Source organism: Panthera leo, chromosome C1, assembly GCF_018350215.1.
Source record: "Panthera leo isolate Ple1 chromosome C1, P.leo_Ple1_pat1.1, whole genome shotgun sequence".
NCBI lineage: Eukaryota > Metazoa > Chordata > Mammalia > Carnivora > Felidae > Panthera > Panthera leo.
In genome coordinates, this window is record NC_056686.1 from 220,312,082 (window position 1) to 220,339,400 (window position 27,319).

The following is a 27,319-nucleotide window of genomic DNA, read 5'->3' on the forward strand; positions in this document are numbered from 1 at the left end:
TTGTACTCAGTGGCTTCCACCCCTTTTCGTGTCTTCAGGCCTGGTTTAGTCCTGAAGGGCGAGGGGCTAAAAGACAGCTTTGTGACGGCAAATGTCAGACTGTCAGAGGGTGGCGCAGCTGGCTCCCAGCCAGGTGTGCAACTCAGGGCATTCCCGAGAGGGGGGTCCTGCAGGAAAACAGCCCGGGTCAGGATCGAGGGCAGCGCCCCTGCTCTCGGACCGCCTCCCCCCTGGACAGCAGGTCTGTTCCTGGACCTGGCCCGGACTTGGACGCCTCGGGCTCCTCTCCGGGCAGGTGCTTGCCTCTTCCCAGGTCCTAGTGTTTCAGAGTCACAGGTCCCATCCCTTGCTTTTGTAGGGCAAGGGCGATGGCACCCCATCTGGTGCAGCCTGGGTGGCGCTTCTGGCGGCAGGCGGCGTGCACTCTGGGAGCCTCTGTGCAGCACAGGACATGGGCAGGGACGTCCAGGATCCCCAGGCTGGGCAGCCCGTGGGGAGCCACGGCCACCAGCCCCCGGGTCTACAGAAGTGGCTTTTCCACGTCCCCCCGGGCCCCGGAGGTGATGCTGACCCGGGAGCGCTACCCTGTGAAGCGGCTGCCATTCTCCGTGGTGTCTGGGGAAGACCTGGCAGCCTTTGAACGCATCGTCCCGGCAGGGTCATCACAGACCCAGAGGTGCTGGAGGCTTCAAATGTGGACTGGCTTCGAACGGTCCGAGGTGAGTGAGGGTCTGTGCACACCGTGTCCCTCAGGAGGACGGCGGTGTGTGCTAGCAGTGAGAGGAGATAAGACAGCACTGAGCTCCGGGTAGAGGACCACGGGGTGACTGTCACATATGCCTTCTTTTTTTTTAATTTTTATTTTTTTTAATTTTTATTTTTTTTTTACTTTTTGAGAGAGAGAGACGGAGCACGAACAGGGGAAGGGGCAGAGAGAGAGGGGGACACAGAATCCGAAGCAGGCTCCAGGCTCTGAGCTGTCAGCACAGAGCCCGACGTGGGCCTCGAACTCACGGACCGTGAGATCATGACCTGAGCTAAAGTTGGACACTTAACCACCTAAGCCACGCAGGTGCCCCCACGTAGCCTTTCTTACACTGAAGAAAAGCTGTATTGTGGTTTTAAAGTGTTCTGAGAACAAAATTCATAGAGGTTTATTGGTGGTATGTGACATCTGCGAATAAAAGCAGTGTCCCCTGGCTGCTCTGGGGGGGTGTGCCGGTCCCTGCAGCTGCCCTAACAGCCACCCACTGGGTGGTTTACAACAGGATGTAGTCTGTCTGATCAAGGCATGGGCAGGGCCGTGCTCCCTCCAGAGGCCCTGGCGCAGGCTCCTTCCTGCCTTGTCCAGCTCCTGGTGGCCCCGGGCGTCCCTGGGTTGTGACGGCTTCCATGGGTCTCCGGCTCCATCCTCACGTGGCTTCTCCCCATGTGTGTCTGTGTCTCAGGTCTCCCTCTGCTTCTCTTGTAAGGACCCCTGTCATCCCCCCGAATCCAGGATGATTTCGTCTCTAGATCCTTGGTCTAATTACATGTGCAAACACCCTTATCCAGATGAGGTCAGGTGCACAGGTTCTGAGGCACAGGACGTGGACCCTCTGCCCCTGGCATGTCGCTGGGACAAGGTGTGGGGCTGCTGTTTGGCCACCCCTGCCTCCCTCCTCTCACCACACCTGTCCGCACCAGCACACGCCTGGGCACCTGCTTGGTGGTTCTCGTCCGTCCAGACCCAGCATACCCTTCCCATGAGAAAGATTTTGTAAGTCTCTTCTCTCCTGAAACGTGTTCAGCGGTAACGTAACCTGTCTACTCAGACAATGATCAAAACCCAGCACGACATCTTTGCTGTAGTATTGAAGAGACCTAGGAGACAACCAGTTTACAACGAAGTAATGTATTTGTTTATTTTTTCAAATGTTCATTTATTTTTGAGACACACACACACACACACACACATACACACACACACACACACACACACAGAGCATGAGTAGGGACGGGGCAGAGAGAGAGGGAGACACAGAATCCGAAGCAGGCTCTAGGCTCTGAGCTGTCAGCACAGAGCCCATCTTGGGGCTCGAACTCACGAACCGTGAGATCACGACCTGAGCCGAAGTCTGACACCCAAGTGACTGAGCCCCCCAGGTGCCCCACGAAGTAATGTATTTATTTCTGCTGTGTTGGTTGTGATCTCTCCTCTTTCATTCTTGATTTTATGTATTTGGGTCCTTTCCCTTTTTGATCAAACTGGCTAGGGATTTATCAATTTTGTTAATTCTTTCAAAGAACCAGCTTCTGGTTTCATTGATCTGTTTTTCTGGGTTTTTTTTGTTTTGTTTTGTTTTTTTGTTTTTTGGGGGGGTTTAGATAGCATTGATTTCTGCTCTAACCTTTATTATTTCCTGTCTTCTGCTGGTTTGGGGTTTTATTTGCTGCTCTTTTTCTAGCTCTTTAAGGCGTAAGGTTAGGTTGTGTATCTTTCTTCCTTCTTTAGGAAGGCCTGGGTTGCTATATACCGAAGTAACGTATTTAAATACATAATGCCTGGATGGGCCGGGCAGCCCTGTCTGCAGGCTGGGCCTGGACTTAGCCCCTGCAAGGGCTGTGCTGTTGGTGGGGAGAACTCTGAGGAGGGTCCACAGCAGCTGGGAAATACTGTGCGTCTTGAACCGGTGCGTGGTCTTGAGCGAGTGGGATTAGGGTGTGGGCTCAGGCAACGTAGGCGGCTCCTGTGAGGAGGCTGGAGACACGGGAAGTCCTTGGCCTGTTCTTTACGGGCCAAGCGCCTGAGAGTAGCAGGGCTCCCAGCCCCACCCTGCCTGCTAAGTGGGGACCCCACAGGGGTGACGTGGCCCCACCGACAGCCCTCCGCCCGCACAGGGTCTGCAGGCTCACGTGCACTCCTCCTGGAAGCAGGACAGAGTGCTGTCCACCCCAGGCTCAGCCGGGCCGGGCCCCCATCCCGGCTTGGCACCGCTGCCTGGCTGGCCCTTGGCCAGATGGACCTGAGCTCCACTGCCCATAAACGGGGGAGGGGCTCCCACCTTGGAGGTAAGAACCCAGTGTGCTTGGTGCTCGAGGCTTGGGGTGTCTTCCTTCCGGGCCTCCAGAGCGGGTGGAAATGGTGCCTGGGATGGAGACCGTGTGCCTCCTCAACCTGGGCAAGGGTGGGCTGTCCCCTGGGGGCCCTTCCTAGGAGCCTCACGCTGGACGGCCTGTCCGCCTGCAAGGCTGCACATCGTGTGTGCCTGCGTGGGGGACCCCCCGCTGCCGAGACCCTGACTCGGGAGGCTGGCACTGCAGCCAGCCCACCTCCGAGCGTCCACGCGGTGGGTGTCCGCTGAAATAGTTTGTTGAATTTTTCTCGAAATAGCCCTTTACGTGGCTTTCTTTGGGGGAGAAAGCAGCTCTAAACTAAACTACACTTTAACATTTTAATCTTGGAGTTGTATAGAAGATACAGCCAGTAAATGCTGATTAGGGCTTCGTGATTCTTTTTTAAAGGTTTATTTATTGTGAGAGAGAGCGTGCACGCAGGGGAGGGGTGGAGGGGAGAGGGAGAGAGAGAGTCCCAAGCAGGTTCCACGGTGTCAGTGCAGAGCCCAATTCAGGGCTCGAATCCGTGATGGTGAGATCATGATCTGAGCTGAAATCAAGAGCTGGACACTTAACTGACTGAACCACCCCGGCACCCCAGAGCTTCATAATTTTTTAAAGCATAGTCTTTATTTGAAATGGAAGCTGTCATTAAATATCTTGCCCAAACATTAGGTCACTTGCTCAGAGGTGAATCCCAGAGATTTAGTGAGCGCCTCACCGAGTGCGGGTCTGGGGGTCCCAAATGTGAAGACGTACAGGAGGCTGACCTGAGGGACAGGGGCACGAACGGGGTGGGCTGCACGCCAGGTGGCCGTGAGGGCCCGGGAGGCCAGCACAGGAGGTTTTCTCGGGGCACGAGGGTGTTCCGGGGCCGGAATCGCCAGTGCAAAGCCCTCGGCAAGGCCACGCTTGGCGTGTTTGTGGGCTCGTGAGACCTGTGTGCAGCTGTGGTGGGTTGGGGAGGGGAGGGGAGGTCAGAGAGCAAGGGGCTAGGTCGTCGAGACCTCTAGGGCCGTGTGGGTCCTGGCTTCTCCCCTGAGCCGATGGGGAGCTACTGGGAGGCCCTGGGAAGAGAGGGGCCCGTGGCCTGACCGTGGCTGCCGCGTGGGGCACAGGCTTTCACGGCCCAGTCAGGGAAGCCCGGAGGAGCTCGGAGAAGACTCACAGCGTGAGTCTTCAAGGGGCCGTCAGGAGAGATGGGCTCGGGTGCCAGGTGTGCGTGTGGAAAGAAGAGTCCCGGGTTTGCTGATGGCCAGCTGGGAGCCCTCGGGGCCATGTCTGTTGTGGGGCAGTTGGGAGCCCTGGGGTCTGTCTGCTGTGGTGGGTGACGTGCGTTCACGGAGGGCGGTCTCCCACACCCGGGAGGGGCCGTGGGCCAGGTGGGTGCCTTCCGTCCCGCAAGCCCGGTGGCATCCAGAGTGTGGGAGAGGAGCCAGCTTCTGCCGGGGAGTCGGGATGGTGGAGGGAGAAGGTGGCAGGAAGGCTCAGAAGCCACAGGAAACGGCTGCCCCAGCGAGAACTTGGGCCGACCGTGGCTCTCCGCTGGGTGAGGGAGCTGCTGGCAGACGGCGGGCTGGATGCTGTGCTGCCCTGACCCGTGTGCGGCTTTTGCTGGCTTGGGCAGTTCTGGGGCCTCTTCCGCTCAGACACCCTTTCCCGCAGTCCTGGGCCATGTCCCCAAGCCGTGTCTTTGATGATTTTCTGTTCTCTCTGTGGGTGCCTGCTGTTGACATATTAGAGCATTTCCTCTCCCGTTATGAGGTAAATGTCCCAAGAGTGGGACATCTTGCCTGTTTTCATTCTCCGTGCCCTCAGCAGGCCCCGACACACAGGGTGGGCACACAGACACCGTTGGGATCCCTGCAGTAGGTGACTGAAGCCTGCAGGGTCTTCACGGGTGGCCAGGGTCCCTGGACTGTGCTGTCCCAAAGGAGCAGGGCTGGAGGGCAGACATGGTTTGTTTGATGAAAACCGAATGCCAAGGGGCTTTCAGAATCCGGACGTGACACCGGCACAGAGGATGCCAAGATGGCAGCGCCACGGATCTGGCGTCGACGAAGGCCTTCCCTGAGCTCAGCCGGTTGTGGCTCTCAACGGACAGAGGGATTTGCAGACGTGCAGGCTGAACAGCTGAACGGAGCGAAAAAGCACGCGCATCTTACAGATACAGAGCTCACGGCCTTGGTGGATGAGACTGGCAGGTTACGAAGGTGTAGGAACCATGTGTCTTCTCCAATTCAAGGAGGTAACTCACAACAATGAGCTGCTAGAGAAACAGAAAATAGAAAAAAGAATGAAAGAATTAGAACAGAAAAGAATCCTCCCTGAGCGGAGTGTCAAGGAAGCTGAGGACAGCGCTGGGAGGCGCTGATGGCACGGAGGGCCCAGGTGGAAGGCTCTGGGGAAGCTTGCTACCCCCTCCCGTTGCCGGCACGGGCAGAGGGGCCCACATGGGGAAACGCCCTCTCTTCTGCCCCGATGGGCACTTTATTTGGATGATTTGGTAATCCTGTGTTTCCTCCATCACCCTGATCCCCTTTCGGATCCTGGCTCTGCCCGCCACCCCCGCTCAGGACACTCTTCTCCCCGGGGTGGGGGGGGGGGGGTTGAGTCACGAACTCCCGGGGTGGGGGACAGTGGGAGCCGGGCGGGTAGGGGAGCTCTGCCCGAGCCTACTACTAGTTATGCTGGTTGGACCAAGGAAAGGTGTCTGTGCCCCACCCACTCTGCTTCCTCTAGCCCAAGGATGAGAGCGGATGGCCAGAGGGGCCGCGGGTTTCAGCCTCCACTCCTCCCTGTCCCGTCCCCTCCAGAGCTTTGGCGCTGTTCCCTCTGCAGCGAAGCCTTTCCTGCTTTCCCCCTTTCTGTTCCTCTCATGAAGCCCTCAACCCGTGAGTCTCCACACAGATAAGGAAGAAAGGAGACGGGGACACAGCTGAATTTAAGTGAACCTTGGTGGCGGTCTGCCTGAAGATGCCTTCCTGGGTTCCTCCCACACGTTCCGAGAGAAAACACGGAAATAAGCCAGCAGCACCTCCACGGCTGCCTCCCTCTGGCCCGTGTCATCAGGTGGTCCCCGCAATCCCAGGGTCTCCTGGAGCCTTGGGGCAGTGGTGAGCCGGAGCTGGCCTGCCCTGGCTCTGGACAGCCAGTTATCAAACAGTTGTTAGAGGGCACCTGGGTGGCTCAGTCGGTTAAGCATCCGACTCTTGATCTCAGCTCGGGTCCTCATCTCAGGGTCGAGAGGTCACGCCCTGTGCTTGCTCCACACTAGGCGTGAGGCCTACTTAAAAAAAAACTCTTAGAATTCTGTTGCAGACCAGTTGTAAAACACAGCCATTACTAAAAATTAAGTTACATAGATATGTAATTAAATTACGTTTAAAACAAGGAGAATAAAAGGTGCCTGGGGGGCTCAGTCGGTTAAGTGTCTGACTTCGGCTCCGGTCATGATCTCACGGCTTGTTAGTTCGAGCCCCACGTCGGGCTCTGTGCCGACAGCTCAGAGCCTGGAGCCTGCTTTGGATTCTGTGTCTCCCTCTCTCTCTGCCCCTCCTTTGCTCGAGCTCTGTCAGCCCCTCTCTCAAAAATAAAAAATAAAATCAAATAAAATAAAACAAGGATAATAAATATGCAGAACTTACTTTTTCCTGGGGCTCCTGGGTGGCTCTGTCAGTTGAGCGTCCTCTTGACTTCGGCTCAGGTCGTGATCCCAGGGTTGTGGGACTGAGCCCTTCGTCTGGCTCCGTGCCGAATGAGGAGCCTGCTTGGGATTCTCTCCCCCTCTGCCCCTCTCCCCCATGTGTGCCTGAGTTCCCTCAAGAAAACAAAAGAAACAAACAAAACCCAAAAAACTTACTCCTTCCTAAAAAAAAAAGGGAGCAAGATAAAAACTACAGCCAGATGGTGAGGCTCCGTGAAAAGTCACTGATGGGAGGATCCCGTGTGAAGCGTGCCTCCTGCCTTTCTGAAGCCCCCTCGCCTACTTCCGTACTTTTAACAAAGCCAAAGGGGCAGAGAGGAGCTTGACCATCTTGGGGAGGCAGTGGTCAGGAACACCGACGGGCTGGCCTGGAGGGGCTCCTGCCGCCACATCTGGGCGTCAGACCAGTCGTGGCAGCAGAGGGCTGGTGTGTAAGCTGGTGCATCCAGTAAGAGCCCACGAGGCCCCATGGGTATGATCGAATAAGTATGTGAGAGGGAAGGGCAGCCCCTCTGTGGGTGGAAAGTCAGCTAATAATGGCAGGTGGAGGGATGGACGAGGGATGGACTGGGCCTCTTCTGGCAGACCGTCCCCGAGCTCGCACTGGCGGTGGAGGCGTGGGCAGCGACGGGAGACTTGGAGTCTCAAGTGTCTCCGCACAAGAGAGTTACAGTTAGGGAATCACGAGCCTGGCGGGCGCCCCTTGCCCTGGGTCCGGGCCTGGATGTGGATGCTGGGGTCTCCCCCACCCCCCTGCGGGCTGAGACGGGACCCATTTTTGACACCCCGCTCTCGTCCTTGAGGTCTGTGGGCTTGTTGGTAACGGTGCCCCTGCGGGTCGCCCCCCCAGAGGAGCGTCGCTCGGAGGGTACACTGACCTGCCCTCCGTGTGTGACGTGCTCCTTGGCGTTGCAGGGAGCAGCGTGCTGCTGCTGAGGCCGCGGACGACAGAGGAGGTGTCCCACATCCTCAGGTATGGAGCCCGCCCCGGGCGGGGGCCTCACCCGCGGACTGGAGCTGACTGGGGCCGGGGGGGGGGGGGGGGGGGGGGCGGGTTGGCCTTGCCGTGCAAACGGCGTTCTTTGATGGCTTTATGTCAGTAAACCGTCGTGTCTATTCTAGAACAGTTGGAAAACATAGACAACCATAAAGGAAAATACTGCAAAAGCAACCAGTGTTTTCCCTCCAGAAGTAACCGCCGATGACATTCTGTTTCATCTGCCCTGGTGTGGTTTCTGACTGTTACTGCCTTGTGTCTGTGATGTGACGCCTTCTCCCCTGCCCCGTTTGGCCGTGTCCGCGCCTGTTTCTAGATGCTGATTATTCTCCCACGCCGGTTTTTGAGGTTGGAGTGTAATCGACGTGCAGTGTCCTGTTGGCCTGCGGGGGATGATGCCGTGTTTTGATAGTTTTACCCGTTAGCAGGTGGTCTCGTGACTACGTGTGGTCCCCATACGGTCCCTGCAGCGTTCCTGACTTCCCGTGCGTGGGTGCCTCCTTCCCGGGACCGATGCACGTTATAACCGTGACCTTGTGCCTCTGCATCCGCGCCCCCCCAGCTGGCAGCCTTCTGTCCTCCGTGGGCCTGTTTCTGTTCGTTTGGTTTTCTGGGTTCCACATGTGAGATCATACAGTGTTTGCCTTCCTGCGTCTGACTCACTTCGCGTCGTGCCCCCAGCGCTGACTCTTCCACGCCACGTCCAGTGCGTGAGGGGGTGCACCCCACGGTGCTCTGCGGCTCACTGGCCTCCCGGAGCTGCCAGAGAGCACGCAGCGGGGCCGTGCACCTTTACGCTCACGTAACCGCGGCTTCGGAATGGCCTCCGTGAGCGCACGTGGGCCCACGCACGCTCACCGTCAGCCCACCGCGGGGGGCTCTCCACCTGCCAGGGCGGCCCACGTGATGTGCGTGCGTGGACTGCCTCCCGCGGGCAGGTGCGCTCCTTCTGCAAAGCCACACCCTTATGGGCCCTCCGCTTAGGCCTTTGCGGAGTTGGAGCCTGGCCGCGGATGAAGTGCCACCGTGACGTGGACGTGTGTGGAGCGTGGTGGGGTGGGGGGGGAGGAGCCCGGGGGCTGGGAACTGAGTGGCTCTTGGGGAGCAGCAGGGGTGCGGCTGGCACTGGCACTTTGTTCGAAGAGGGGCGCCCTCGCGTGCCACCCTGTCTGGCATCTGGGAGAGTGCCGGCCTCGCGCTCCGTGCAGTCTCTGACAGACACGGGCCTCCTCAGACTCGTCCCACGTGGGGACCCAGGAGGCTCCCCCATCTGGGCCGCGGCCAACGAGAGAGGGTACGGAAGCAAGGTTTAGTGGCCTCACAGCCGGGTGTTGGCCTGCGTGCTGTCCTGCAGGGATGACGCTGTGCGTGACGGGGGGCCCTGATGCCCCCTGTGCATGTCTCAGGCACTGTCACGAGAGGAACCTGGCCGTGAACCCGCAGGGGGGAAACACAGGCATGGTGGGGGGCAGCGTGCCCGTCTTCGATGAGGTCATCTTGTCCACCGCCCTGATGAACCAGGTCATCAGCTTCCACGACATGTCCGGTAAGCCCACCCTGCCCGGGGTGCCTTGATTGCCGGCCTGTGGCGGGGCCCCGGGGGCCCCGCTCTGTGCGCCCGGCCCTCTGGGTGTGTGTGTGCCCTGGGGAATCATTCAGCTGGTCACTCGGGGGCCTGTGCTGGGGGTTCGTGGTGAAGGGGAGGGCTGTGAGTCCCTGTGACCCTGGCATTTTTCTGGCCAAGATGGCCCTGTCTGCCCTTGTGGATGCGGTGCCCCGTCTGAGGCACAAGCCAGCGTGCAGACCCTTCCCGCCCAGCGGCCCCAGTGGCCCCAGTGGCCCCGTGGCTTGTCCGTCCGGCATGACACGTCTGTGGTGGGGGCCCTGGGCACAGCACCCGTCCTGCTCCCTGCCGGCAGCACCCAAAGCACAAACTGTCGTCAGGTTCGTCACGTGTCCCTGGTGGGGGTCCCCTGGGACCTCTCCTGTGGGAGAGGCAGGAGCGGCCTCCCGAAGGGCCCCCACCCCTGCACCAAGGGCAGGGCAGCCGGAGGAGGCGCGGCTCCGAGCCGTCCACCCGGCGGCCATTCCGAAGCCCTCCTGAGAACACTGCTCTCTCTTGTCCCTCCCACACGAGGGTGAGCGTACATGAGGGTTTTCTTCTCTGGTTTGGGGGGACATATGCCTTTTCCTTGCCTGGATTCTGTGGGGGGACGGCTCTCGGGTGGCTGACCCCTGTGGGCCCTCCCCCATGAGTCCTTGCTCCTGTGGGGCCGGGAGCCCCCCCCCCCCCCGTCCCCCCCGCCCCGAGTCAGCTCTGCCCGCCCGGCAGGGACCCTGGTGTGCCAGGCGGGCTGTGTCCTGGAAGATCTCAGCCGTCACGTGGAGGAGAGGGGCTTCGTCATGCCCCTGGACCTGGGGGCCAAGGGCAGCTGCCACATCGGGGGAAACGTGGCCACCAATGCCGGCGGCCTGCGGTTTCTGCGCTACGGCTCGCTTCACGGGACCGTCCTGGGCCTGGAAGCGGTGAGCTGGGGGGCGCCGTCCGCCGTCCTGTGTCCCCCCGGCCCTCCTGGCCGTCTCCCAGCACGGACTGTGCTCTCCTGTGAGGTCCGCGGGAGCCCTGTCCTGGCTGGGCTGCTGGGCCGCTGTGCAGGTTGCAGGGACAGCTGGGGTGGTGCAGGGTGAGGTCGAGACACGGGGGGGGGGGTGGGCCCGATGCCCCCTCAGCTGCACCTGGCTGCGCCCCCTTCTCCGCCTCCCTCAGGGGTCTGCTGGCTTTGGGGGAATGAGTCTTTCCTTCAGCCTGATTAAGTAACGCCGGGCCCCGCGTTCCCGAACCACTCCGGGGTGCGGTGGGGTGGGGGGGCCCGTGCCTGGCTCTGCTTTCTGAGGCGGCTCTGGGCTGCGGCAACACCCCCCCCCCCCCCCCGCCCCACCGAGCATGGTGGTGGGAGGGGAGGGGAACCTGCTGTGACCGAGGGCCGAGCCTGCTTCTTTCGCCCGTTAGGTTCTCGCGGACGGCACGGTCCTGAACTGCCTGAGCACCCTGCGGAAGGACAACACGGGCTACGATCTGAAGCAGCTCTTCATCGGGTCCGAGGGCACGCTGGGGGTCATCACGGCTGTGTCCATCTTGTGTCCGCCCAAGCCCAGGGCTGTGAGTGTGGCTTTCCTCGGTAGGTGGGCCGGCCGCCGGGTGGACGGCTCGGAGCCGCGCCTCCTCCGGCTGCCCTGCCGTTGGTGCAGGGGTGGGGGCCCTTCGGGAGGCCGCTCCTGCCTCTCCCAGCTTCGCTCTCTGTTCCCAGAGGGGTCAGGACCTGGCCGCCTTGGTTCCCAGAGCAAGGTCTGGAGCGGACCCTGTCCTGTCTTGGTGCAGAGCACACTTTATTCTGTAACAAAACTGGGGCTTTGCTCGGCTCTTCCATCCGTTGGGTCCGCTGTTTAAGTGGCTTATGCTGGAAGATGCTGGGGGAGATCGTGTCATTTCTTGTGTGTTCATTACTGTGGGGGAATCAGTCACGCCTGTGGGGACGCACCGCCTGCCCTGTCGCTGCCCGTCCCCGTCGGCTCGCTGCATGCCTCCTACGTCGGGCCTTCCACCTGGGACACGCTCCTCGTGACGCGTCCTCTGTCCCCCGCTGTGTCTGCGGTGACTTCGTTCCCCCCCCCCCCCCCCGTGACGACACTGTCACTGGTCCACAAGCACGTTGGGTTTGTTTTTGTTCCTCCTGTCGAGCGTCACTGTGTGGCCTGTGGCTCGTGCTGGTGGTCACGGGGAGGCCGGCTGCCCTCCGCCACTGTGGCTTCCGGGGACTCTGGCGCTCTGTTCTGTGGTCACTTTAAAGGTCTTTTTGTCTTTGGTCTTCTGTGATTTGGGGCGCATTGTGTGTGGGTCTCGTGAGCTTCCTGCACCTGTGGCTTGATGTCTCACCAGTTCTAGAAGATTCCTGTCTTCCTGTCCCTCAGGGCTGTCACTGAACCCACGACACAACTTTCCAGTGTGTGCTCTCGCTCTGCCGTGTTTTCCACCCTTTCACACTCCTGTCACGTCTGGGCAGTCTCTTCCCGTCTGATCTCCATTTATGAGCGCTGCCGAACCCCCACGTGCCCTGTCGTCCCTGCCATGGCACCTCCATGTGCTCCTTGGATGTGCAGAGCAGGCACCTGCCAGCCTCGCGCTGTGCAGGACACACTTCCCCGCCCCCCCCAGACTCTCCCTGCCTCACCTCTGAAAGGCTGCGTGCATCCCACCCCTCCTGCCGCAGGGTCGCCTCCGGCCGCCGGCAGACGAGCTACCCGGGCCTGTGCTGGGCCTGGCTGTGTCTTGAAGCCCCAGATGAATTTCCCACGGAAAGCCGAGTGCTGGTTGTGGGAAGAGAGCTACAACGAAGCCGTTCCCAAACACTAGCCCTGCGTTCTCGTTACATCTCGGCCCCTCTGCTTCCCACCACCTTCCCGAGGCTGCCCAGCTCGCCCAGCGCCCTCCCCTGGGGTTGGGGTCGGCGTGGCCGCGGTAAGGGGGGGGATGGGGTGGGTGTCGGGGGCCGTGGGCTCTGGGGCCTGAGGCTCTGACCCTTTGCAGGTTGTCCGGGCTTTTCTGAGGTCCTGCAGACCTTCACCACCTGCAAGGGGCTGCTGGGTGAGATCCTATCCGCGTATGAGTTCATGGATGCCGAGTGCATGTGGCTGGTCACGCACCACCTTCGCCTCGCCAGCCCGGTGCAAGGTACTGACCCCAGCTGGCGGGCGGCACCCCCTCCGGGCCTTGGGTCACAGGGGAGGCTCGCAGGCCGTCAGTCCTGCCCACAACCTGGGAAGGTGTGGCAGGAACCTGGGCAGGTCGGTGTGTCCGTGGCCCCGGTGTCGCCACAACTGGCTGAGTGCAGAATTCCTTTATGCGCGTTTTATTTTTTTTTTTTAATTTTTTTTTCCATGTTTTTTGTTTTTTGTTTTTTTTTTTTTTTTGGGACAGAGAGAGACAGAGCATGAACGGGGGAGGGTCAGAGAGAGAGGGAGACACAGAATCGGAAACAGGCTCCAGGCTCCGAGCCATCAGCCCAGAGCCTGACGCGGGGCTCGAACTCACAGACCGCGAGATCGTGACCTGGCTGAAGTCGGACGCTTAACCGACTGCGCCACCCAGGCGCCCCGATTATGCGCGTTTTAAATGCGCCCCCAGTGCGGGTCCCGTCGGTGCTGCCGGTTGTGCCAGAGCGCCGGGGCCTTTGAGAACCCAGGTGCACTCGTCAGAAACGCTTCTCTTCGACTCAGAGGAGTATCTGTCCGTGACAGATCCCAGCCGGTTCATTCCAGACCAGCACACGGGACGCTGATACCACGTTGCAGAAAGTGTCTGTGCCTCGGAACCTGTAGATCCTGGTACTTTCACCTCTGAGATCTGCCCTAACAGATGGTGGCACTGCAAGGCTGCAGGGCTGGTTCTGGCGAGGGCCCTCGTCCTGGCTTGCAGACGGCCCGGAGCTCTGTGCTCACGTGGCCTTTCCTGGTGGTGGTGGTGGTGGGGTTCCTGGTGCCCCTCCCTCTTCTTACGAGTGGGGTCAGAGCCCCACTCTTGACCTGAGTTAGCTTTAATTACCTCCCAAAAGGCCCCGTGTCTAAATATAGTCATGTTGGGGGTGGGTTAGGGTTTCACTGTGGGAGTTTGGGGGTCACAACTTAGTTCAAAATAGTCATAAATATGGAAAGATCTTTATGCTCTAAATTTTAAAAGTCCATCAATTAACAATTTAATTTTGAGAGAGAGAGGGCATGCATGGAGGGACCAGGAAGCAGGGAGAGAATCCCAAGCAAGCCCCATGTTGTTAGCGCAGAGCCTGATGCAGGGCTTGAACCCACGAACCTTGAGATCATGACCTGAGCCAGAGTTGGACGCTCAACCGACTGAGCCACCGAGGGGCCCCTAAGACTCCTTTCATAATCATGTTTTACTTTTGTAATTGGAAAAGGAGCCAATAGAAATGTAAAAGCTCTCCGTGTTTTCTATGACGTGTGAGAAATTTAAGAGCAGAATGTGCATTTCAGCATGGAAAAAGCCACTCTCTGGAAAACACTGTTCTGTTTACAGTAGGACCAACTTGTCGTGTTTTCCCAGAAGGGACAATGTAGTGCTGAAGGAAAAGGCGGTTCAGTGAGTTTATTTGTGATTTCAACAAGTGTAAAGATAAACTTACAGTAGCCTTGAAAAAACAAGCTGAACGTTTTCTTATAGTTACTAACATACCTTTTTTTAAACTTCAAAAAAGATATCTTGGGTAAACGGTACACGTTTTTCTTTTTTGAGAGAGAGAGATCATGGGTGTGTACATACAGGGAAGAGGGGCAGAGGGAGAGGGAGAGAGAGAATCTCAACCAGGCTCCGTGCTGAGTGTGGAACCTGATGTGGGGCTTGACCCCATGACTCTGGGAACGTGACCTGAGTTGAAATTCAGGCTCCCCTGAGCCCCCCACCCAAGTGCCCCTAGTATGCATTTTTTGCACGAACTGCTGAGCGTTGCGGGCACAGTGGGCCACGTGGGCTTGGGGGTCTCTCCTTTAGCCCGTGGCCTCCCCACCGTGTGTGGTTTTGTGGGAGGGGCCCCATCCAGGCGCCAGTGCTGAGGGTTTCGTGGTGTCATGTGGTAGTTCATGTGTTTCTGGGGAGCGTGGTCTCTCTTCCAGTGGAAGACCTGTTTTTTGTTTATTTTATTTTAGGATGATTTTTACAAGTTTATTGTTTTTCGTGATCTCTACACCCAGCGTGGATTGAGCTCAACCCCACGGTCCAGAGTCACGTGCTCCTCGACTGAGCCCCCCAGGCGCCCCATGAAAGACCTGTTTTTATTTATTTTTTAATAATTTTTCTAATGTTTATTTTTTTGAGGGAGAGAGTGCAAGCAGGGGAGGGGCAGAGAGAGAGGGAGACACGGAATCCGAAGCAGCTCCAGGTCCTGAGCTGTCAGCACAGAGCCCGACGCGGGGCTCGAACCCATGAGCTGTGAGATCGTGACCCAAACTGAAGTGGGACGCTTACCCGACTTGCCCCCCAGGCGCCCTGAAGGACCTATTTCTAGACTGAGCAGAGGCTTCCTGCTGTGTGAGCTGCCTGCCCGATGGCCCCACGGGGCTGTCGGAGACGCTCAGCCCAGGCCCATCCTGACTGTCTGTCTGCCGGCCTCGCCTCTGCTCATCCTGCTTTCTGTGCCTTCCAGAAAGTCCCTTCTATGTTCTGATCGAGACCTCAGGCTCCAGAGCAGGCCATGATGCTGAGAAGCTGAATGACTTCCTGGAGCAGGTGCTGAGCTCCGGCCTGGTGACGGATGGGACTGTGGCCACAGACCACCTGAAAGTCAAGGTGCGTGTGCCGCTGGCCCCTCCCTGCTTCTGTCGTGCTGAACTGGTGCAGGACGTCTGCACGGTGCCGTGTGTCCGGCTCGGGGTGTGCGCTGTCCGGATGTGGGCAGGTGTCCCTCGCTCTCTGCAAGCACACTTTTGGGTGTCTGTCTTTATCAGTCATGTTCTGTGTTATTTTACTTTATGTTTTAAATGTTTTATTTATTTTTGAAAGAGCACAAGTGGAGGAGGGACAGAGAGAGGAGGACAGAGGATCTGAAGCAGGCTCTGCGCTGACAGCAGCGAGGCCGATGTGGGGCTTCAACCCGTGAATCGTGAGATCATGACCTGAGCTGAGGTTGGACACTCAGCAGACTGAGCCACTCAGGTGTCCCTATCATCAGTATCTTAAACAAAAGCAGAAAGATGGGGCGCCTGGGTGGCTCAGTCGGGTTGAAAGTCCGACTTCGGCTCAGGGCACGATCTCGCGGTCCGTGAGTTCGAGCCCCGCGTCGGGCTCTGTGCCGACGGCTCGGAGCCCGGAGCCTGCTTCGGATTCTGTGTCGCCCTCTCTCTCTGCCCCTCCCCTACACCTTCTCTCTCTCTCTCTCTCTGTCTCACAAAAATAGATAAAAATTTAAAAAAAGGCAGAAAGAGCTGCCAGGGGACGTGGGAAGGTGTGCCTAGAACTGAGGCAGTCTCGAGGGCTGCACTTGCCTGGGAGAGGGCATTGAGGTTGCCACCAGAGATCATTCGGCTCTGAGGCCAAAGGAGGGAGAAGGAAGCCATGGCTGTGGGAGCCATCGTCACCGTTACTGTCACTGGGGGACTGGGGTGCTGTGTGCCGTCCTCCCCAGTTTGTGCAGCGTGGTCCCTGGGGCGCTGTGTGGGAGCAGCCGGCAGGAGCGGGGTGGTGGGAGGGCTGGGGCTGACCAGGGGCGGGGGCAGAGGCCGTGCGGGCGAGCGGGGCGGGTCTCAGGCCGGCCCTTACTGTCTGCTCAGTGGGTTCCTTTCTCCGCCTTATCGCTGAGCCTTTCTCTTCAGTTATTTGTATGTTTAGCAAAGGGGTCAGACGTTGTCAGTGCCTCAGCCCCTCTCCTGACGAAGGGTCTCAGGGCACTTGACCGTCTTCCCGCCTCTATGGCCCCGTCGTCTCCACTGGGTGACGTCACCACTGAGGGAGACCCAGGCAGGGGCGTCCTGTGCTTCCCCCGCGGTGTCACGCAGCCAGCGCCAGCGCAGGAAACGTGGGCAAACCCTTCAGTCTCCGGATCGGCTCGGAGCTGTTCTCTGCCCACAGGCATAGTTGTTTCCTTTCCGGTGTTTCCACGCCCTCACTTCTTCCTGAATGCAGTGTCCGTCCGTGGTGGGAGTGCAGGCCCCGGGGGCCGTGAGAACAGAGGCTCCCGCCCTGTCCTGCACACGCGGGCATTTCCGCTCCGCCGACCGAGGCTTGAGCAGCAGGAGGACAGCGGGAAAGCCAGTGCTCCCTGCTTCTGCTCAGAGCGAGTCCCGAGAGCCGGCCGCTGGGGTGGGGTCGCCGCCGCTCCTCCTGTGGGGGCAGCGGCCACGGGGCCGCCACGTGTGCCCACGCTGGTCCCTGCCCCGTCTGGACTGCTGGCTTCACAGCCGTGTTCTCAAACGGAGGAGCTGGGCAGTGCCGGCTGGGCAGGGCACGACACGGTGGGGGATGTCCCCACAGGGGCGTTTGAGCAAAGACAGGACAGAGGCAGGAGTGGTCCTCCAGGGCCCCGAGGCAGGGTGGGCAGGGTGGGCAGGGTGGGCAGGCGGCGGTGGGGGGGAGGGCAGGTCTGTGGCCACGGAAGGGTGTGGTGGGTGTGAATGGAGGAGCCCGTGGGCAGCCGGACTGCCCTGCAGTGCTCCAGCTCGCGGTCCAGCAGCATAGCGGGCTGTGTGGGGTCATTGCCGGGTTCTGTGCGTGTGAGGCAGGTGGCGGAGGGAGCTGCTGAGGGTCGGAGGCAGAGGGATCTTGGAGTGACCCCTGACGCCGATGACAGAATTGGGGAAGCCGGGACACTGCCTGGTGGTGAGGGGTCCGGGGTGGCGAGGGGTCCACGGGAGTGAGGGGCTGTTGTTCTTCCTTTGGGGGCGGTCCTGGCACTGTGATCGTGTGAAAAAGCCAGGGCACGAGTCCTTACTTGTAGAAATTTTGCCATGACGCTTCCTGGATCCGGGGGACATGTGGAGGGCAGGACAGCGACCACCCTGCAGCCGAGCGATGGCTTGCTTGGCGCTGCCTGTCCTCTGCTCCATCGTGAGGACTTCAGGTGTCCCTGGTGACAGGTCAGCAAGCCTAGGCAGTGACCCATGGACGGATTTATCTGGAAGGGCAGTGATGTGATGGGTCCCCCACAGCCCGCGTATCCCTGTGGCCCTGTCCCCCCCGTCTGCAGGGTCTTCCCTGTCCCAACCCTGCCTTCACTTGGCTCCTTGCCTGCCGGTAGCCCCAACCAGCTCCCACCCTGTCACCTGCAGTGTCCTCGAGCGAGCCATGGCCACGTTCTGGGGCCCCATCTGGTACTGGCTCTTGGATCAAATCCCCGTGCCTATCACCACAAGAACGCTTCCGTCCCCCGGAAAGTTCCCTCATGACTGTCCCAGTCCCCCCAGGCCCCAGCGTTTTGACTGCCATCAGCATAGACACCCTTCGCGGCGGCCCTTGACTCTGCCTGTTTTCTGTCCATCCTAGGCGCTGTGGGCCCTCAGGGAGAGGATCTCGGAGGCGCTGAGCCGCGATGGCTACGTGTACAAGTACGACCTCTCCCTGCCCACCGAGAGGCTCTACGACCTTGTGACTGACCTGCGCGTGCGCCTTGGCCCGCGGGCCAAGCACGTGGTGGGCTACGGCCACCTGGGTGAGCTGCGCCGGGGTCAGCAGTGATGGGGGAACCTGGGACCTGGGAGAACCCTAATTGTCTTCATGGATCTTTGGGTATTTTGGAAAGGACCTGGTTTGTGGTTCGGAGGCAGGGCGTGTGGTGCCGGCTGGTGGCCCCCAGAGTGGGCGGTTGGGGGGGGAGGTTGTCCAGCGTCGAGGACGGTGAGAATGGCCAGGGGCTGGGGGCAGCCACCACCCACACCCCCGTGGCGCTGTCCGCGTGGCTCAGACTCTCCCTCGTGAAGGAGAGGACCCGAGAGCATGATGACCTCGCAGTGGGCACCATTTCTTCATCAGGACGCAGATGTGTAAACCACAGGAGGGGGGGCTGCTAACTGGGACCACATCGAAGTAAACGCTCCGGTCTGTCAGACCACTGAACGGGAACGCTGGCGGGCAAAGGCACGGGGCTCGCAAACCTAGCGTTCAGGGAGGAAGCCTGGAGGAAGCCACGTCTGCGCGGTGGGCTCCCAGAGGGGGGCTGGGGGACGGGCACGGAGGGCATCTTCACCTAGGGCCGGGGGCAAGGACGTGCAGCTGGAGCCCCCGGGCCAGAGCCCGCTCCTCGAGGGGCACGGACAGCGGCTCCTGCCACCGACGGAGATGGCGTCACGGCCAGAGGCGGAGTCGGGCCCCCACTCTGTGAGTCGAGGAGGGTGTTGAATTTGTGGAAAGCTGCTTCTGTGTCTGCGGATGCGACCCGGGCACGGTTTCCTGTGGTTGTGGGGTGGTGCACCCTAGACCCCCTCCTGCAGGGGGGCTGTGACCCGCGGGTGAGCCCGGCTCGGCCCGGCCCTCTGCACCCTGCGTGGTCCACGTGCCTCTGTTCTGCACGGGGCTCTTTCGGTGGCCTTCCGGGCCTGGCCATCCTGTAAGGTCCCTTCGCTGTGTCCGAGCTGGGCGTTGGCCTCTCCCTCTGGGCCCAGCGGGGTCTGAGTGGTTGGCGTTACCGCCTCCTTGACTGTCCCCTGGGAGCTGGCAGTGAAGTTTCAGGGCCGGAGGCGTATTGTGTTTTGGGCGGCGGGGGGCTGAGCACGGACCCGTGTCCTTACCAGCCGTGGGGCCGTCCTGGCTGAGTGCTCTTGCCAAGTTTGCTTTCTGGGAGTTTGTCCGTTTCTTGTAAATCTCAGCCGTGTTGGCACAAAGTTGTTGATCCCGCTCCTGCTCCTCTGTCGGGTCGGCCCTCACGGGTGGCCCCGGTTTCCGTCCCGATGGGGTTTCCTCTTTGCCGCCTCCCTCTTGTTTCTCACGCTTGTCGGTCCTACCGCGTCCTCCGTTGATCCTTTCCGCTGCACCTCGTTTTCTCTTTTTTTCTGTTGTTACCTTTATTACCTCCTTCCCTTCTGCACTGAGCCTGCCCTGCGGCTCTTCTGACTGTAAGTCAAGTACTCTGCCTGATTTTCAGCCTTTTTTCTTTTCTAGCATAAGTATTTAGGTTTCTCTCTGCGCACCAGTCTCGCGGACCCCAGGGGTGACTGTCTTCAGTAGTGTCTCTGTGTGTGGACCTGTCAGACTCCATGTGATGTCTGAGGGTCCGTGAGGCCAGCACCTGCTCACGCCGGCCCGGGAGCCCCGGCGTCTGTGTGCTCGGCCAGGAGGGTGCGCCAGGGAGCCAGAGTCGGGCGCTTTGTGCCGCCTGCTGGGCATCTGGGCTCCCGGCTCCGCTGCTGCCCGCCGGCCCTCCTCCCCCTCTCCCGCCCTTTGGTTTCTGAGCTGCCTGCCGTCCTGACCTCGGCCCCGGGCTCCAGGGAGAGGACAGGGCGGAGGGCGAGGCCGGCCCCACTCGGCTCTGAGAGCCTCCTCTGTGGACTCTGGCCAGCCTCCCTCGTACTTTCTGATTCCCGTTCTCTTTTCTCTGACCCATCAGTTAGGCAGAAATGTGTTTGTAAATTCCCAAACGTACAGGAGTTTTCTAGCTGTTGTTAAAATTTCTGACTTGTTGTTTGTTGCATAGAAGCCTGTGAGCTTGGTCACACCGTGTGTGCCCCTCGGGTAGTGGCCCGGCTTCCTGACATTTCCCGAGTCCTCGTGGAGAGCGTGTTCTCCGCGGTCAGGGGGCCAGTGTTTGTGCACACAGACCTGCTGTGTGAGCGCTGGGTCGTGCCCGGGTGCTGCGTACTGAGCGGGGGTCAGAAAGCCTCACAGCGGCCGCAGGCTCTGTGGCTCTGTGAGTGGTGAAGATGGAGGGAGGTCACATCGGTCATTCTGGTAGGTGGGCTCTTTTGTCACGACAGGCTCTTCTGGGCCCCGGAATCGCTCTGTCCTGGGAGCCTGCCTTGACTGATACTGTGCAGTGACACAGGCTTCCTTGCATTTAGTTGTTTTCCTGACACGATGTGTTTCTTCCCAGGACTTTCGACCGTTTTCCATCCTTATGGCTTAGACGTGTCTAGTAGATGGCAAGGAGTTGGGGCTTCTTTGTTACACAGTTTGCCGCTTGCTGTTTTATTTTATTTTATTTTGTTTATTATTATTATTTTTTTGTTTTTCAATGCTGAAAACCTCGTGGGTTTATTTTTATTTGTTATTTTTTAAATTTTTATTTATTTTATTATTTATTTTTCAATATAACTTATTGTCAAGTTGGCTAATATACAGTGTTTACAGGATGCTCTTGGTTTTGGGGGTTGATTCTCATGGTTCATCGCTTACATACAACACCCAGTGCTCATCCCAAGAGGTGCCTCCTCGATGCCCATCACCCACCCTCCCCTCTCTCCCACCCCCCATCCACCTTCAGTTTGTTCTCTGTATTTTAGAATCTCTTACGTTTTGCCTCCCTCCCTCTCTCTATCTATTTTTTTCCCTTCCCCTCCCCCATGGTCTTCTGTTCAGTTTCTCAAGATCCCCATATGAGTGAAAACATACGATATCTGTCCTTCTCTGACTGACTTATTTCACTTAGCATGATATCTTCCAGTTCCATCCACGTTGCTGCAAATGGCCAGATTTCATTCTTTCTCATTGCCATGTAGTATTCCACTGTATATATAAACCACAATTTCTTTATCCATTCATCAGTTGATGGACATTTAGGCTCTTTCCATAATTTGGCTATTGTTAAAGCGCTGCTATAAACATTGGGGTAAATGTGCCCCTGTGCATCAGCACTCCTGTATCCCTTGGGTAAATTCCTAGCAGTGCTATTGCTGGGTCATAGGGTAGATCTAGTTTTAAGTTTTTGAGGAACCTCCATACTGTTTTCCAGAGTGGCTGCACCAGCTTGCATTTCCACCAACAATGCAAAAGAGATCCTCTTTCTCCGCATCCTTGCCAACATCTGTTTTGCCTGAGTTGTTAATTTTAGCCACCCTGACTGGTGTGAGGTGGTATCTCAGTGTGGCTTTGATTTGTATTTCCCTGATGATGAGCGGTGTTGAACATCTCTTTATGTGTCTGTTGGCCATCTTTGGATGGCCGTCTTTGGATGGTCTGTTGGTCTTCTTTGGAGAAGTGTCTATTTAGGTCTTCTGCCCATTTCTTCACTGGATTGTTTTTCGGGTATGGAGTTTGATAAGTTCTTTATAGATTTTGGATACCTACCCTTTATCTGATATGTCATTCACAAATATCTTTTCCCATTGCATCGGTGGCCTTTTAGTTTTGTTGATTGTTTCCTTTGCTGTGCGGAACCTTTTTATCTGGGTGAGGTCCCAGTAGATCATGTTTGCTTTTGTTTCTGTTGCCTCTGGAGACATGTTGAGTAAGAAATTGCTGCGGCAGAGGTCAAACAGGTTGTTGCCTGTTTTCTCCTCTAGGGTTTTGATAGGTCTCATCTAGACTTCAGTCCCTACTACAAAGTTGTAATCATCAAGTCAGTATGGTACTGGCACAAAAACAGACACAGAGATCAACGGAACAGAATAGAGAACCCAGAATTGGACCCACAAATGTGTGGCCAACTAATCTTTGACAAAGCAGGAAAGAGTATCCAGTGAAATGAAGACAGTCTCTTCAGCAAGTGGTGCCGGGAAGATTGGACAGCAGAAGAATGAACCTGGACCACTTTCTGACACGGGACACACAAATAAACGTTCGTTGCTTTTAAACTCGAGCATGTTGTTTACTCCATGGAGGGGAGAGAAAGCTTAGCTGTCCCCTCTGCCCTCCTACGTTCTTGGGCTGGGCCTGAACGTTAGACCATGCAGGTTCACTGGCTGTGCATCAGGCCTACGCCAGGGAGGCTCAGCGGTGAGTGGCTCAGGCGGTTAGAACCGGGGCTCATGCAGCATCGTGACAAAGGACACCACGTCTTTAGAGAGGTCCCAGGCAAGGCAGGCGACTTTGGGCTTCTGACGGCAGAGTGCGGGGAGGTGGGTGTGCGCACCGGGCGCCGGAGGGATGGTGGGCTCGCCGCGCAGACCCCTGCGGTCCGGCTGGCCGGTCGGGGCCCACGGCCGCCCGGGGCTTGGCTCTCCTTTCCGGGGGCGGGGGCGACACCCTGGCCTGTCTGTGTCTTGCTCTCTGGCAGACGGGGAGGGCAGGGGGCTTTTCTTGGATCTGCTCGTTCTCGGTTTTCTCCGGCTCAGGGTGGCCCTTCTGCTGCCGTCACTCTCGTTGCTGGAGCCGCTGGGCTCCGGGACTCCCACTCTTACTGTGGGCCTCCCGTCCTGCGTTTCTCTTCTCTGACTTACTGCCTTCTCTTGCCTACTCTGTTTCCTCATTTGAACCTGTCCCACTTACAAATCAGGGAATCGTACGTGTGTGTCTGTCCTCCGTACCGGCCTCAGGTGCCACGTGCACCCTTAGCTTATCGGAGTTTGAAGTTAATCAGTGTCATTATCCTCCTCCTTCTAAACACTGTGGACTGGCTAATTCTATGTGTCTGTGTGGCTGGGCCGCGGCCAAACACCAGCCTCAGTGTCACCGTGAAGGGGTTTTTTGGATAATGTTAATATTTAAATCAGCAGTAAGCAGAGCAGATTACTCTCCGTAATGTGGCTGGGCCCCATCTAATCAGTTGAGGGCCTTAGAGAGACCGAGGTCCCCAGAGGAGGAGCGACTTCTGCCTCCACACCGCCTTCGGACCCAAGCTGCCTGCTGGCCCGCCCCGCCAGGCCCTTCAGTTGTGTGACCCGCTCCCTTCAGACCTCGCTCCCCATCTGTATGCGGGCCCACACCCTGTCAGCTCTGCTTCTCCGAGATCCCCGACTGACACGGTGCAAGGACCTTGAGACCCGTGACTTTCATTGTCATTGTCCTCTCCTGGTTCACGCACGGTTTCTTGGGGTCTATTTCAGTTTTCTTTTCTGAGAAAAGAGATGATGTTATCTCGCGTGCTCCGTGTTTGTCCGGGCTCAGCCGGCCTGCGGTCCTTCTTCAGTCTTGTGTCACAGCCTCTCCCTGAATCTCAGCTTTGAGTGTCCACTAGTGTGGGGCAGTAGGTGACAGAACATCACAGATTGTATTTGCCTGACAACGTATTGATTTTGTTGCGAAGGTCTTTTCCAGTGGACTTACGCACCCGCGTCTGGTTGACGGCTCCGTCCTGTCTGCAGGGTGAAGGCGTCCTGCCGTCTGTGACTCGCGTGTTGTTGCAAAGTCAGCTCCCCGTGAGAATGCTGCCCTCCCCCCACAAAGGGAGTCTGTTGTGTTCTCTTTGTCTTTGGGGTGCTTTGGGGTCACTGGTCTGTCTGGGTGAACGTTTGCACGTCCTGCCTGCAGTCTTTTGGGCTCTGGTTTTAGAAATTGCACTCCCCTTCTCTCTTCACATCTGACTCCCTGTGTCCCCTGGTCTCCTGGCTCTGACTCCTTCGTGTCCCCCCCCCCCCCACGTCCCCCGGTGTCCCCAGGGCTGCAGCCTGTGGTCCCCGTGTCTCTCCTGCTGTTCCCGGCTCTGAATCCCCCATGTCCCCCAGTCTCCCGGCCCTGTCTGCCCCGTGTCCCCCCATGTCCCTTGCTGTCCCCGGCTTTGACCGGCGCTGCATCAAGCTCCCATGTTTGATTCACGTTCTCATTAATCTCTTGCCGTGAGTCATGTGCCTTGAAGCCATTCATTGACTGTTATGTTTCAGTGATTTGTGGTTTCTGTTTCTAGAAAATTGACTTAGATATTTAAGAACTTTGCCTGGTCAGTGTTTTATACTCTTTATCTCTTTTTATCTCTTTATACTTTTTTATCTCTTACTCTTAACATATGACACGTTTGTGTTCAGTTTCCGGAAGTTACAGGGTCAGAAGTCTGTGCCTTGGACTCTGCTGGCTCCTGCTCATGGTGGTTGCTTTCCTTGTGTGCAGGTCATTTTTGTTGTGGGCTCCTGTATTTAGGGCTTTGTGGGAATTATTTGGGTGACTTCCTTGTGCAGGGAGAAGGAGTGGGGGTGGGGACCCGGGTCCCCGAGCTGGAACCTCTTTAATCTTCGCGTTCTTAGCTCAAGGTCCGCGGGAGCACTGAGGTGGTGTGAATTCTGGCTGTGGCCGAGCATACCCGGGCAGTGTGCGTGGACCGGCTTTCCCGGGCAGCTCCCTGGTGGGGCTCTGGTGCCTTTGCCCTGAGTGCGTCCGTGGGACCGCTTTGGTGGGAGAGGGTACCTGCTCTGCTCCCTACCCCTGACACACCCGGAGGGAGGGAGGTGGGGTGTGAGAAGCTCTGGGTCATCGGTCCCAGGCCTCAGCCCTGCCCCCTGTGCCCCCTGTGCTGCCTGGGGTTTGCCACTCTAGCCTCTAGGGGCCCCTCCTGCTGGCGCCCCGGCTCCCTGCGTCTCAGGGTGGGCGGCAACCCTCCCTGGGCCCTACGCACCGTCTGCTCTGCTCGGCCCTTTCCACCTTCCTGACCTCCGAGTCTGGGACGGGGGCCTCCTGTCTGCGCATCTGCGGTGGCTCCCATGCTGGCTTTGCATGGCGGTCACACCAGCAAATGAACGTTTACCTCCTGGGTGAGGGCCTCATGGCGGGCAAGTCCGCCTCCCTCCTGCCTCTGGGCGCTGGTGGCTGCTCTGTGTTGTCCCTTTCCTCCCCTCAGCCCCACAGAGGTGGGCGCACCAGGCTCTCCTCCGGCCAGACTGCAGCCCCCTCTCCTGCCCCCATTGTCTCAGGTTAATCCTGTGTCTCGTCGTTGCTTTGGGACCCCGAGGGGGGTGCGTGTGGGCAGAGGCAGAGCCAGGGCGCATCTGGATGTCTCAGTGAGGCCAGAGAGTGCCGGGCCCCAGCAGACCTGAGGGGGAGGCTGGGAGCCAGGACTTTGTGGCGGGCGTTGGCTGGGCGGGGATGGGGCTTCCCTGGTACCGTGGGAGAGGTGGGTCTGGGGACCACCACGGGTGCTCTCACCAGCTGGACGGGTGGTCAGTGACTCTTGGCTGGGAGCCCTCAGAGAGGGCCACGAGGACAGAGGGGAGGACTCGGAGAGACCTCCCAGAAGACAGGAGCGGTCACCAGCAGGCCACTTCTGTCACTGCAGGTCAGTGGCCAGTGGTGTGAGGGCAGGAAGCAGGCGTGAGGGCAGGGGCAGGACTGGGGGTACCGACGAAGGGGTCTCAGCTTGCCCTGCCTGACCCAGCGCCCCTGTCCTTGCAGGAGATGGGAACCTGCACCTCAACGTGACGTCAGAGGCCTTCAGCCCTTCGGTGCTGGGCACCCTGGAGCCCTATGTGTACGAGTGGACGGCCGAGCAGCGGGGCAGCGTCAGCGCAGAGCACGGCCTGGGCTTCAAGAAGAGGGGCGTCCTCGGCTACAGCAAGCCGCCCGAGGCCCTGCGGCTCATGCGGCAGCTCAAGGCCCTCTTGGACCCCAAGGGCATCCTGAACCCCTACAAGACGCTACCTGCCCAGGCCTGATAGGGCCTGCCAGGGCCAGTGGGAGACATGGGAGGGGCCTTGGTCCTGTCCTGGTCTTGCTGTCCTGGTCACAGTGGGCCTGCAGGGCTGGCTGGGGGCGTGGTGGGGGCGGGGGGGGGGGGGGCGGGTCCCTCCCGGCTGTGCTGCTCAGCCTCTGTGCGGGCGCCCTCCAGCCCTCTGCAGGTTGGGAGGCGGCCTCCTGCTGCACGTGCCGGGCAGGCCGGTGGGCGAGCAGTTCTGCCCACTCCGGAGACCAGCTGCAGCCGTGGGAGGGGACGTGGGTGGTCCTGTCCCCCATGTGGCGTGAGCCCCCGGCAGAGGTGATGAGCTCTGTGTGGGGTCCGTCCCGGGTCACCAGGGTCACCTTTGAGCCAGAGTGACAGGGACAGTCTCCGCCCTGGAAGGCATCATTCCTCCATTTTCTGGAAGGTCTGTGCATTGGCAAGACCATTGTCAGAGGTCAGCCATTAGTTTTTCGTCTCGGTGGTTTGCTGTGATGTGTCTGGTCTTCTGCATCAAAGGTCAGTGAGGCCAGGGGCCAGGCCCGGGCACATTGCTTCCGCGGCCCTGGCCTGCTAGTTGCTGTTGCCCTGGGGCCTCCTGGGGCTGTGGAGGTCTGAGGTTGGGTATGTTTTCGCTTTCTGGCCGTCATGAACTTCCAGTAAAAATGGGAAATAATCACGACACTCTCCTTGTTTCTTTTACTGGAAAATAATCTCATAAAGGCTGCGGTGAGGTGCCTCTGTGTGCCCTGTTCCCTAAGTGCTGGAACATGAGGGCCGACAGAGTGACCCCAGGCCTGACCCCTTCCCCTGTCCTCATCGCTCCGAGTAACCTAAAACCCCGCCTCCTGGGCCCATGGGTTTGGCCTCACGTGGGTTTCCTAAGTAATCAGTTCATGTTAGTGACATACAGTGAGGGCTTTGTGGCTCCAAAATGACTTTCAGGGATAGTCGTATGACTAAGAGGGTTCACTGTGAGAATTAAAATAATGCACGAAAGGGGCGCCTGGGTGGCTCAGTCGGTTGGGTGTCCGACTTCGACTCAGGTCATGATCTCACAGTCCATGAGTTCGAGCCCCGTGCCGGGCTCTGTGCTGACAGCTCAGAGCCTGGAGCCTGCTTCAGATTCTGTGTCTCCCTCTCTCTCTGCTCCTCCCCTGTTCATGCTCTCTCTCTGTCTCAAAAGTAAATAAAAACACTTAAAAAAAATTAAAAAAATAATGCACGAAATATGAAAAGGCTTAAGATTTTAGGTGTTTTCTGCTAGTGTAGGGGTGGGGCTTTGAGAAGTGGCCCAATGACTGGGGGTCATAGGGAGCAGGTGGCAGGAGGAACCTCCCTGTCCCTGAGGATGAGCCGGCCCTCAGATGTCAGAATGGGAAGTGGTGCACCTTTGGCCCCGTGGTTCACTCGTGGGGCCCGCCCTGCACAATTCACAATCCACAGACAGGCCTCTGCACACACGGTGCGCACATGCATACATGTGGGCACACACATACACAGGCACCCACCTCC

At 58.6% G+C, this 27,319-nt stretch overlaps 1 protein-coding gene across 1 annotated transcript; it reads left to right on the forward strand.

Annotated features, from left to right (window-relative positions):
* D2HGDH (D-2-hydroxyglutarate dehydrogenase) lies at positions 1–25,892 on the forward strand. The gene is given in 11 exon segments (XM_042950863.1): positions 1–241; positions 359–645; positions 648–719; positions 7,718–7,775; positions 9,206–9,345; positions 10,132–10,325; positions 10,810–10,978; positions 12,385–12,528; positions 15,011–15,153; positions 17,842–18,007; positions 25,543–25,892. Coding segments are annotated over 10 exon segments (1,623 nt in total). The 5' UTR covers positions 1–241; positions 359–368; the 3' UTR covers positions 25,803–25,892.
* Positions 25,893–27,319: the final 1,427 nt, after the last annotated feature.